We start from the raw sequence: 12,661 nt of genomic DNA on the forward strand, positions 1-12,661 counted from the left end.
GTGGATGGGATGCTAAGCAAGCAATTTGGAGCTGCATTCACAATGTATTCCATTCCAGTCCTGACGTGTTCCTTGTTGACATTGTGTAGTCTTCAGGGAGCTGGGAGCTAAGTAATTCTACAGTGTTCCTAGTCGTTACACTACTTAGGTAGCCATCCTGTTTACTTGCAAGTCCAGTTGTTTTTGGTTGTTAGGATGGTTTTCTTCTTGTATTTAAAACTATCGTTCCCCTCAATTAGTCAGACAAAATCACAGAATGGTTTCCAGATGATTTATTAAAAGACTATAGCTATAGGACTCCGAATGAAGTCATTCAGACCATTGAGTGAAAAATTCAGAAACACATAGGCAATTCCAGTTTCAACTCCAATTACAAGTAATTAGCAAAAGAATAGGCATTCTGTAAAAGTAGTTTTTTTAAAGCTAATCACAATCACCTTATACTTGCTTAATTATAATATCCAATTGACTTGAGGTTTTCACATTCTTCAATCGAGTATTATTTTCCATGATGTTTTAGGCATCTGAGCTGTCTCTGAATATTAGAACATGGATCACTTCCTTGTCCAAAGTATAGTGGCACGATGGCACAATGATTAGCACTGCTGCCTCACCCAGGAACCCAGGTTCAATTCCCGACTTGGATAACTATCTGTGTGGAGTTTGCACATTCTCCTGTGTCTGTATGTATTTCCTCCGGGTGCTCCCATATTCCAGCATTGTCCAGGTTAGGTGAATTGGCCATGCTTAACTCTCCCTCATTGTACCCAAACAGGCGCTGGAGTGTGGCAACTAGGGGATTTTCACAGTAACTTCCTTGCGGTGTTGATGTAAGCCTACTTGTGACTAATAAAAAAAACTTTAAATTAGTTGTTGCGTTTTTTTTGTCAGACTCTAAATATTGAGCTGAACTTTAGCTAATACAAAGACTCGCAACAACAGTATCCTTGTGAAATATGTTCTTTATTGACCAATGTATGCTGGGAGAAAAGTGCTAGGCTTACCAACATTTCTCTGAAGTTACATCACATCGAAAATTTAATTTCCAAAAGTCATTTTACCTGCCCCTGACTCATCCTAGCCGGACATAAGAACATAAGAAATAGAAGCAGGAGTAAGCCATCTAGCCCTTCGAGCCTGCCCCGCCATTCAATAAGATCATGGCTGATCTGTTGTGGCTCAGTTCCACATTCCCGCCCTCTCCCCATAACCCTTAATCCCCTCGCTTATCAAAAACCCATCAACCCGCGTCTTAAAAATATTTAGCGAGGCAGCCTCCACCACCTCAACGGGCAGAGAATTCCAGAGATTCACCACCCTTTGAGTGAAGAAGTTCTTCCTCAACTCCGTTCTAAACTGCCCCCCCTTTATCTTGAGGCTGTGCCCCCTAGTCCTACTGTCCTTTCTGAGCAGGAAGAGTCTCTCCACCTCTATCCTATCCATCCCATTCATCATAAGAACATAAGAAATAGGAGCAGGAGTAGGCCATCCAGCCCTTCGAGCCTGCCCCGCCATTCAATAAGATCATGGCTGATCTGTCGCTGCTCAGTTCCACTTTCCCGCCCTCACACCATAACCCTTAATCCCCTATCCTATCAAAAACCCATCAACCCGCGTCTTAAAAATATTTAGCGAGGCAGCCTCCACCACTTCAACGGGCAGAGAATTCCAGAGATTCACCACCCTTTGAGTGAAGAAGTTCCTCCTCAACTCCGTTCTAAACCGCCCCCCTTTTATCTTGAGGCTGTGCCCCCTAGTCCTACTGTCTTTTTTGAGCGGGAAGAGTCTTTCCACCTCTATCCTATCCATCCCATTCATCATCTTATACGTCTCAATGAGATCTCCCCTCGAAGAATGAGTACAAGCCTAGTTTATTCAGCCTCTCCTCATAGCTCAACCCCCTCAACTCCGGTATCAGCCTAGTAAACCTCCTCTGCACTCCCTCCAAGGCCAAAATATCCTTGCGTAAGTACGGCGACCAAAACTGCACACAGTACTCCAGCTGCAGCCTCACCAATGCCCTATACAGCCGCAGCAAGACCTCCCTACTTTTATATTCAATCCCCCTCGCTATGAAGGCCAGCATCCCATTAGCCTTCCTGACCACCTGCTGCACCTGCAGGCTGGGTTTTTGCGACTCATGCACAAGGACCCCGAGGTCCCTCTGCACCGTCGCCTGCTGCAGTTTTTCTCCACGTAAGAAATAGTCCTTCCTACCATTATTCCTACCAAAGTGGACCACCTCGCACTTGCCAACATTAAATTCCATTTGCCATTTCCTGGCCCATTCGCCCAGCCTATCTAGATCCTTCTGCAGACTCTCCACACCCTCTGTGCAATTTGCCGTTCTCCCAATCTTGGTGTCATCAGCAAATTTCAACACCATACACTCGGTTCCCTCCTCCAGATCATCTGTATATGAACCAATCATTATTAGTAAATGTCATATACCTTGGCCAATCATTTATTCTCTGACAGCATGGGACTAGTGGTTACGAATGATCTTTCCCATGGCCACCTGTTGGTTTGCTCCAGACCCTGTTATCTGGTTTAATGCTTCATCTATTAAAGCTGTCTGGGATCACGAGCTTCATTCTTGGCTGATGAATATTCTAGTCATGGGGGCAGTTGAAAGCCTATGCCAATAAGAGCTATGCTTCTGTGAGTGTATTGTTTGTAAAGAATGTGGTTCATTTTACTTGACTGCTTCCTATGATGCCTTAGAACTCTGCCATTAGCCAGGATGTGCTTTTTTTAAGAACACACTTTCAGAAATATGTATTTAAATTCTTTGTAGTTATGTTTCTATACAGACAATACCTCTGTAAAATAATGTATAAGGTAGTCTGAATCTTATCCTAAGGTCATCCACTATGTTTTAAGTCTTTATTAGAATTTTAATCCCAAGGTATTTTGAATCCCTCTTAACAACAGTATCATTCTCTCTTGCTTAGCTGAATGTCAGGTGTCTGGAACTAGCTACTTATTATCCTGCAGTTTAACCTTGTAGACTTTTTGTGATTTGTCCTTTCACTGGAGGTATTAATATGACTTTTCTTCCATAATTATTTATGGGTATTAATCCTCCTCACTGCTGAGTCGTAACTTCTAGGTTGTGGGGATTTAGTGATGATAATTTCATTGAACATCAAGGACTGTTTCAGTATGAGTTGTGAATGGTGCTGAACACACTGCAATCATCCACAAACATTCCTCCCTTTGTCTGATGGAGAGAAGGTGATGGATAAAGTAGCTGAAGATGGTTGGGCTTCAGCACTTAGGACACCTGTCCTGATTCCCACTGACTTAAATTTTGCTCAGGCTCTGATGACAATCAAATACTTCCTTGATGTCAGGGATTGTCATTTTCAGCTCACAACCCATTTCAGTAATTCAGTTTATTTTTGGACTAAGCCTCTAAAAGTTGAGGCACAAATTGAATAGCAGAACCTAACTGAGCATTACAGGACACATTGAACCTCTTTTCCTATAAGTTATTGACAGTTGTTAAAGATTAACTGATCAATTTTCTGTTGAGTTGGAACAAGAGGAATAGGCATTGGACAGAAATTATATCACGTCCTACAGTGACTATATTACTCAAATCCAAAACGTTTCCTGCCAGAGGTGAGCAGGGAGGTGGGAGGGCAAAGATGGATAAAACAATGATAGACACAGGGAGTCAGATGAGCAAAAACCATCATTAAATTTTGGGATCAAAGGATCACAAACCAACATAATTACTAAAACAAAATAGAAAATGCTGCAAAATTTCAGCAATCTGATGTCCTATTCTCTCCACAAAGGCTAAGATTTATACTGTAACAGTGGGGTTGTGTAATTGACCAAAATGTCATAGGCAGACAGGTCAAAAGCAATGATAAAAGCTGAGAATGGTGGTAATAACCTTTATTAAGAGATCAGAATATGTAATTGGCAGATGGCCCTGGAGGGAAAAGCAAGATGGAAAGCAAGATTTAAAAGTGGACAAAAACAGCAGTGGTTAGAACTGCTGCCTCTCAGCGCCAGGGACCCAGGTTCAATTCCCAGATTGCGTGACTGTTGGTATGCATGTGTTTTCACCAGGTGTGCTGGTTTCCTCTATTTGACTTTGTGCGGGTGAAGTGGATTGGTTATGCTAAATTCCCCTTGGTGTAACTGGGGTAAATGCATAGTGAGGATAGGGCCTGGGAGCGATTGTAGTCAGTGCGGACTTGATGGGCCGAATGCCTCCTTCTGCACTGTAGGATTCTATGAAGGTAATGAAAATGGATTAAGATAAAAAAGAAACAATAAATGTAAATGGACTGGAGGTAGAGGAGAGTTCATGCCCTGAAATTGTTGAACTTGTTTACAGTCTGGAGGCTGTAAAATGCCTAAGGTGAGATGTTGTTCCTCCAACTTGCTTAGGTTTCACTAGAAAATTGAAACAGGCCAATGACATACATGTGGACAGGCAAGCACAATGGTGTGTTGAAATGGCAAGCAACAGGATGGTCTGGATCCTGCTCATAGACGGACTGAAAGTGTTTTGCAAAGCAGTCACATAGTCTGCATTTCATCTCTCGCTGTGTAGACTGCATTGGGAGCAGTGAATGCAATAGACCAGATTAAAGGATGTATATGCATGTGAAATACTGCTTCACTAAGTGTGTTTGTGCCTTGGGATGGTGAGCAGGGTTGCTCACCATCTGATGGGCATTGGTACTGAATTTTCAGCCAAGCTTATTTTGAAAACTTCTCACTGGTTTGCATGAAGTTTTGCAATAATTGGTGAAACTGAAGAGTGCCTAACAGATCCCCAAGATAATGATTATCTTTTTCTTGTAAATAAATGCAAGAAAACTGAATACTTCAGAGAAGTAATTGTTCAAGAATTCTACAAGGAATTCCAATATCCTGGAGTTTGGGAAATACAACTAGCACCACGCACTCATTTGCTTAAAAAAAAGCTGACAGACTTGAAATTATACACCATATTTTATTTGGCCTAACTTCTCAGTGATAGAGTAGCAGTGAGGAAAGTTACACACACACGGAACAGCTCACTCTTTACACTCAAACTTAACCATATAAACTGTACAAATTACAAAGAGATGTTTTGGAGCAAAAACGCATTTTCTTCAAACACGTTCTATAAACTTTACCATAGTAACCTAAAATTCATGGTCTAAACAGTAGAAACCAAATGTAGCCATTTGTCATCACTTCAGTTTGATACCACATTTGAACAAAGATGTTACTCTTCATTGCTAAAGACAATCTACACTATAATCAGTTCTTTACTGTTCACAAGATAAGTAGTAGAGCAGCTCAGTGTATTTTGTTTCAGAAATATGACAATGTGCACACGCATGATAAAAGATCTTAATAACAGCAGTCTTCAGAATCACAAATTTGGATCAGAATGTTTAATCAGAATCACTCTCGCCTTCGCTGTCAGCTTCCTTGACATCAATGTTGAATTTGTACTCCTGATCACAGCCCATGTATGCATCACTCATGAAGTACAGGGTATAATGCTGGGTACTAGGAGCTGGTGCAAGAAAATCTAGTTTTACCTGAAACAATGAACACCATGTATTAGAAAAGCACCACCACCAACCTTCATGCTATATTTTCAATTTAAAGTAATTCACATGCATATCGACAGAAGTGGTTCCTGGTAAACCTGGTCAGGCAGCAAGCATCCTGCAAATCTTTGATCACGTATCTTTTAACAAAGCAGTGAGTGTAACAGCATTGATTGAGCTAGCTCTCTACATTGGCATTTTGCAATTGCTCATATGGTAACTGGCTTCTTCACAAGACTTGTATTAAAATTATACAAACAGAAGGAAGCCATTTCTCCCCTTCAACTTTTCTGTCAATCAACGAGATCCTGGCTAATCTGTCACTTAACTCCATATTTTATTCCAAATCCTTTATTGTATTAAATGAAGTTTACTTAAAATTACAGAGCATCAATTACTGCTTGAGAAAGAGAGTTCCTTATAGTGCTCTATGATCCTATTCTATTAGCAACCCACATTGCCTTCAAAGTCCAAATTGAACAAATTTCAGTTGAGTAAGGCATCCAGCAGATTAAGTCACTGCCACACATCACTGAATTGTCGATGAATGATTATCTCCCTTGCAGAGGTGAGGATATGATACTAACCTTGGCCTTCTGTTGTAGGGTCAGCCTCTTGATGGATATCAGGCTGTTTGTCTTAGGATCTCCAACCACTACCCACCAACCTTCCTCACGTTTCTGAAGGAGATACAACAGAAGTTTGTAAGACGAGTAGAAAATAGGATAAAATTCTGATGCTTGGAAAGATAGAGTATGAAGCTAAACTAGCTCTAAATATAAAAATGATAGCAAAAGTTTTTACAAATATATAAAGAGGAGGAGACTGGCTAGAGTGAATGTTGGACCCTTGGAGGATGACAGGGGGATTTAACGGTGGGTAACGAGGAAATGGCTGAGACTTTAAATAAGTTTTTTGTGTCAGTCTTCACAGAGGAGGACACAAATAGCTTCCCGAATATTAAAGATAGAGGATTGGTAGGAGATGAGGTCCTTAATACAATTACTGTTACTCGAGAGGTAGTGCTTGGTAGACTAATGGGACTGAAGGTAGACAAGTTCCTGGATGGAATACATCCCAAAGTTCTGAAAGAAATGGCAGAAATAATAGCAGATGCCTTAGTAATTATTTATCAAAATTCGCTGGACTCTGGGGAAGTGCTGGTGGATTGGAAAACAGCTACTGTTACGCTGCTGTTTCAAAAAGGTAGCAGACAAAAGGCAGGGAACTACAGGCCGGTTAGCTTAACGTCCGTAGTTGGGAAAATGCTAGAATCCATCATCAAAGAAGAAATAGCAGGACACTTAGAAAAGAACGGTTTGATCAAACAGATGCAGCATGGATTCGTGGAGGGGAAAGTCGTGTTTGACAAATGTACTGGACTTTTGTGAAGATGTGACTAGTGCAGTAGACAGAGGGGAACTGGTGGATGTGGTGTTTTTAGATTTCCAGAAGACGTTCGATAAGGTGCCTCACAAAAGGTTGCTGCAGAAGGTTACGGTTAACAGAGTTGGGAGTAAAGTGTTAGCCTGGATTGAGGGTTGGAATAAATGGTTGCTTTTCTGGTTGGCAGTTGGTGACGAGTGGAATGCTGCAGGGATCGGTGCTGGGGCCTCAACTGTTTACCAAATACATAGATGATCTGAAGGAAGGGGCTGAGTGTAGGGTAACAAAATTTGCTGATGACACGAAGATGAGTGGAAAAGCAAATTGCATGGAGGATGTGGAAAGTCTGCAGAGAGATCTGGATAGGCTGAGTGAGTGGGCGAGGACCTGGCAGATGGAGTATAACGTTAGCAAATGTGAAGTTATCCACTTTGGTAAAAATAATAGTAGGAAGGAATATTATTTAAAGGGTGAAAAGCTGCAGCATGCTATGGTGCAAAGGGACCTGGGGGTCCTTGTGCACGAATCGCGAAAACCCAGTCTGCAGGTGCAGCAGGTGATCAGGAAGGCGAATGGGATGCTGGCCTTTATAGCGAGGGGGATAGAATATAAAAGCAGGGAGGTCTTGCTGCAACTGTACAGGGTACTGGTGAGGCTGCAACTGGAGTACTCTGTGCAGTTTTTGCCCCCTTATTTGCGTAAGGATATACTGGCCTTGGAGGGAATACAGGGAAGGTTCACCAGGCTGACACCGGAGATGAGGGGGTTAGCTTATGAGGAGAGATTAAACAGACTGGGCCTGTACTCGTTGGAGTTTAGAAGGCTGAAGGGGGATCTTATGTAGACTTACAAGATAATGAAGGGGATAGATAGGGTAGAGGTAGAGAGATTCTCCCTGCTTAGAAAGGAAAACAGAACTGGAGGGCACAGCAAAATAAGAGGGGGGGGGGTGCAGTTTAAAACAGAGTTGAGGAGGAACTTCTTCACTCAAAGGGTGCTGAATCTCTGGAATTCTCTGCCGATTGAAGTGGTGGAGCCGACCTCGTTGAATATATTTAAGTCACAGGTCGATAGATTTCTGATAGACAAGGGAGTTAAGGGTTATGGGAGAAAGCGGAACTGATCCACCTCAGATCAGCCATGATCTTGTGGAATGGCGAGGTAGGCTCGAAGGGCAAGATGGCCTCCTCCTGCTCCTATTTCTTATGTTCTTAAGAGTTGCTTCCTTGGTGTATGGGCTCACCTGAGGGAATAGGGGTGCAATGACAGGTCCAGTCACCTCTTCCTCACGCTCCAGCTGTACCATCACGACGACCGAGGAACCACTGCACAAAAATTGCACATTGTTACCCATCTCACCAAGTTTTGACCTTTCTCTTAAAAACTACTGAAGTGAACTGATGTACTCAGTTGGGAGTACTTGGCTCTCCAATTTCCTATAGCCTGATTGTGGCTGGCCCTCCATCTTTCCCGTGGTTGAAGCAACTTCTATTTACCTCGCTGAAGAACTGTCTGCTGCTCAGAAATTCTGCAGAGATCTTAACATTCCAGGTTTTTGCAGTCCATAGCAAGCTCAAATTTGACACTGAATTGATTACACTTCGGCTTGCTTTAAAAGTGAACAATAAAATGCAATCCTCTTTTATCACCTGAATTTGTAAGTCCCAATGCACCCAATGAGCTCAATGCCGGTTGTTTATCATCGGCAACACTCAAATCAATTGAACTGAAGACCAAGATCAAACAACCTTTATCCTCTGCAGCTGAGCTAGATTTTAAATCCAGGTTCCATCTGAAAAATCTCGGTCTTTGCATTTCTATTGGCCGAGATATGTTTTAATGAATCACTCTTACCTTTTGATGTTTTCCTTTTCAATCACTTCATAGGAGAGCTCAATGTTGGGGTACCGGTTACAGAATCGGGCAACGTCCATCATCTGTGCATCCGAAAGCTGCAGTAGTGCATTGCGCTCATCATCCTCCATCTCCATGATATCAAAGATACTGTCAGTCCCCTGAAAGAAAACCACTTAACAGTATTCAACAAGTACAAACCCGCAGCTCAACCCATTTCTCAACTAGATCAGGCACTTGTTACTTCCAGCACACAGCAATTATATTTGGAAGAAAAATCTTACCAAAGTTTTCATATAATGTGTTGAAGTTTAAGGTTTTCTCAACTTTATTGCATCATTTCTATCCCACGCTGTAAAGTGAACATTAAATTACTGCATACTAGAAAAAGAATGGAAGCTGTCAAGAGTCCACACTTCCTCTGTTGACGTAGTCTTGAGTGCCTAGCTCTGCTGACTCTCAGCACAAACATGTGCCTAACTATGCCTTTACATTCTCTACATACCTTTCAACGCCTGTCATTTAATTATCCCATCAATACAACTCTCATGCTGCCTGGTCCCACAGTTATTCTACTTTAGCATTCAGCTGCATTTCTGTGCTTACCCTGTCAGTACAGCGTTTGACGTGCTCTGAAGTGAAATGCGGAAGCTGCTTCAAGTACGAGTCCTTGGACCACATGGCCTGTGTCACCATCTGGGCCAGTTCCATGGCAGCCAGAGCTGGACTGAGCCAACCGTTACTGGACAGCACATCCACACAAGCTTGGATTAAACGAATTGCCTAGTGGAAAAAACACCATTCACGAAGGTTTCAGGAACTAGCAACAACAGCTGGAATTAATACATGTGAATTCTCAAACTTCTATTTTTCTCCTAACCTTACTGAGGATCTCCTCTGTGTCAGACTGCAGTTCGGCACTCAACTGCATACGGGAAAGATGTGCCTGAAGAAGCAAATTTGTCTTCACATGTGGGTCATTGAACTTTGGGTTGTTCAGTTTGTGAGGAACCTTCTGATACAGCTGTGAATCAAAAATAGAAACCACTTTTAAACTACAGAAATGTGACCACTAACTGACATGATGTTACAACTTCGCCTCCCAGCCCCATAATGGCCTTCAGTAGCACTTGCAGCCTGACACTCACCTGTCGCAGGAGGTTATCTTCATGGTGCCTGATGGGAATATTTTCATACTCTGCAGCATTCGATATGATCTCAATCAGACCCCGGATCTTTGTTTTGGCATTTAGAGACATACTGAACAGCTCTAAAATCAAAACACAAAACTCAGTTTCCGGTTTCATTTCAGCAGTGTGAATGACATGCTCAGGCTCTTGGCATCCTTCCTACTAGTCAGTCCAGGCACATTTCAACAATGGACTCTTCCACTCAGATAATTATAAGAGATATATTTGAGATATGACAAAATCCGCCTCACTGGAATTTTACAGAAATGGTATCCCTCCCCCAGTGAATCTCTCTGAAACTATAGCACTTACCAATGGTGGTGTAATTAATGTAATAGTAAGCTGCGATCATTCCTAGATTCAATGGCGCCACATCCATCTCATCCTCAATGCTGATGCACTTGGATTGTTCCAGGTCATTCAGGGTATTTTCCACCAATTGAGAGAGATGATCTGAAAGATGTCTGTGCGATACACCTGGAAAATAAAACAGGATACACTATTCACTGCTGCACTGGGGTGTTCTGGAGAAAGAAACTGATTGAAGCTATTACTTCCTACTCCAGCCCACACTGGAGAAGTTGAGCAGATTCAGATAAACACTGCCAGTAAATAATTTTCAAATGTAACTTTGCTAAATTGTATGAAACCTTAGTCTTGTATAAATTACATTGCCCACTCTCACTTCAGATAACAGAGCTGCATTTTTAAATGGTACAGTTGCCCATTTGAATCGCAGGCACAAGAACTCACATCTCAAAAGTTGTGCATGTAACATGATATCGTTAGTAATCAACCATGCCAGGAACTACCACCCTTTGCGGTTTAAACACAGCATTCTTGGATTTTCAACAGGCATTACAGAAACATTTTACATTCCGAGGCTCAGTCAAAGAATACAGAGGGTAGCAGTGGAAGGCTGCGTTTCTGACTGGAGGGCTGTGACACGTGGTGTTCCTTTGCTGAGAAAAATGTAACTGGATTGATTAGTAAATTTGCGGACGACACAAAGGTTGGTGGGTTTGCGGATCGCGATGAGGACCATCAGAGGATACAGCAGGACATAGACCAGTTAGAGACTTGGATGAAGAGATGGTAGATGGAGTTTAATCTGGACAAAATGTGAGGTAATGCATTTTGGAAGGTCTAACACAGATAGGAAACATACAGTAAATGGCAGAACCCTTAGGAGCATTGATAGGCAAAGGGATCTGGGTGTACAGGTACACAGGTCACAGAAAGTGGCAATGCAGGTGGAGAAGGTAGTCAAGAAGGCATACGGCGTGCTTGCCCTCATCGGCCAGGATATTGAGTTTAAAAATTAGCAAGTCATGTTAATGCTTTATGGAGTCTTAGTGAGGCCGCACTTGGAGTATAGTGTTCAATTCTGGTCGCCACACTACCAGAAGGATGTGAAGACTTTCGAGAGGATACAGAAAAGATTTACCAGGATGTTGCCTGGTATGGAGGGCATTAGCTATGAGAAGAGATTGAAGAAACTTGGTTTGTTCTCACTGGAGCGACGGAGGTTGAGGTGAAACCTGGTAGAAGTCTACAAGATTATGAAAGGCATGGACAGAGTGGATAGTCAGGATGGAAAAGTCAGTTACTAGGGGACATAGGTTTAAAGTGCAAGGGGCAAGTTTTAAGAGATGTACAAGGCAGATTTTTTACCCAGAAGAGTGGTGGGTGCCTGGAATTCATTGTTCCAGGTTCTTGTGAGAGTTCTTGTGCCTGTGATCTTGCGCCTGCAATTCAAATGGGCAACTGTACCATTTTAAAATGCAGAGCTGTTGTCTGAAGTGGAACTACCTGGGGGAGGTAGTGAAAGCAGGTACGGTAGTGACTTTTAAGAGGCGTCTTGACAAGTACATGAATGAGATGGAAATAGAGGCATATGGTCCCCAGAAGGGTAGGGAGGTTTTAGAACAGTCGGGCAGCATGGTCGATGCAGGCTTGGAGGGCCGAAGGGCCTGTTTCTGTGCTGTAATTTTCTTTGTTCTTTGCTTAAGGGAGCAAATAATTTATTTAGCGCCTTTCACAATCTCAGGACACTCCAAAGTGCTTGACAGCCAATTAAGTATTTTAGCAGAGATGTCAACGTTGCAATGTAGGAAAAAAAACAACCAAGTTTCTCACAGCAAGTTTCCAATCTGTTTTAAGTTGTTTTACTTGAGAGACAAATACTGTTCAGGATACTGTGATGAACTTCCCAACTATAACTGAAGTAGTGTCATCGGATGTTGTGCGTCCACCTCGAGACAGATGAAGCCCGCATTTAATCTCTCATCTTAAAGATGTCACCTCTCAGTATTGCCTTTAAATGACATCTTAAATTATAGAATGGGAACACATTTTCACCAAGAGGTCTAAGTGTTACCAGTGAACCAATTCTGACACCTACACATTGCTCAAATTTCTCCTTGCAAGTGAACGATGCAAATACGCACCCTGCAAATTGTAGTAATTTGGATTCTGGGTCATCCTGCGGTAAAGGAAGGTCCAGGTCAGGTAATCCACAGCATCCTGCTTGTTCTCAATGGTTTTGGTGACGATCTCAGCATTGAAATGATCATGTAGGCAGTGGTCAAGATGGGACTCCACTGGCAGTGGCTCATACAGGAACTTCTTGAAGAAATCCTGAAATAAAGGATCAGT

General features: G+C 42.4%; 1 protein-coding gene across 1 annotated transcript in view; it reads right to left on the minus strand.

Annotated features, from left to right (window-relative positions):
• Window positions 1–4,961: 4,961 nt before the first annotated feature.
• snrnp200 (small nuclear ribonucleoprotein 200 (U5)) overlaps window positions 4,962–12,661 on the minus strand; it is a 45,370-nt gene continuing 37,670 nt past the window's right edge. Inside the window, exons 37-45 of the mRNA XM_080183856.1 lie at window positions 12,454–12,643; window positions 10,316–10,480; window positions 9,962–10,083; window positions 9,694–9,837; window positions 9,420–9,596; window positions 8,814–8,974; window positions 8,203–8,284; window positions 6,161–6,253; window positions 4,962–5,561 (exon numbers count right to left, since the gene is read on the minus strand). Of these exons, the coding sequence (XP_080039982.1) occupies window positions 5,412–5,561; window positions 6,161–6,253; window positions 8,203–8,284; window positions 8,814–8,974; window positions 9,420–9,596; window positions 9,694–9,837; window positions 9,962–10,083; window positions 10,316–10,480; window positions 12,454–12,643 (1,284 nt within the window). The 3' untranslated portion in view covers window positions 4,962–5,411. The remainder of the gene's footprint in view (window positions 5,562–6,160; window positions 6,254–8,202; window positions 8,285–8,813; window positions 8,975–9,419; window positions 9,597–9,693; window positions 9,838–9,961; window positions 10,084–10,315; window positions 10,481–12,453; window positions 12,644–12,661) is intronic.

The sequence above is a fragment of the Carcharhinus amblyrhynchos genome, unplaced genomic scaffold (assembly GCF_965287045.1).
Source record: "Carcharhinus amblyrhynchos unplaced genomic scaffold, sCarAmb.v2.hapA scaffold_449, whole genome shotgun sequence".
Classification (NCBI taxonomy): Eukaryota; Metazoa; Chordata; class Chondrichthyes; order Carcharhiniformes; family Carcharhinidae; genus Carcharhinus; species Carcharhinus amblyrhynchos.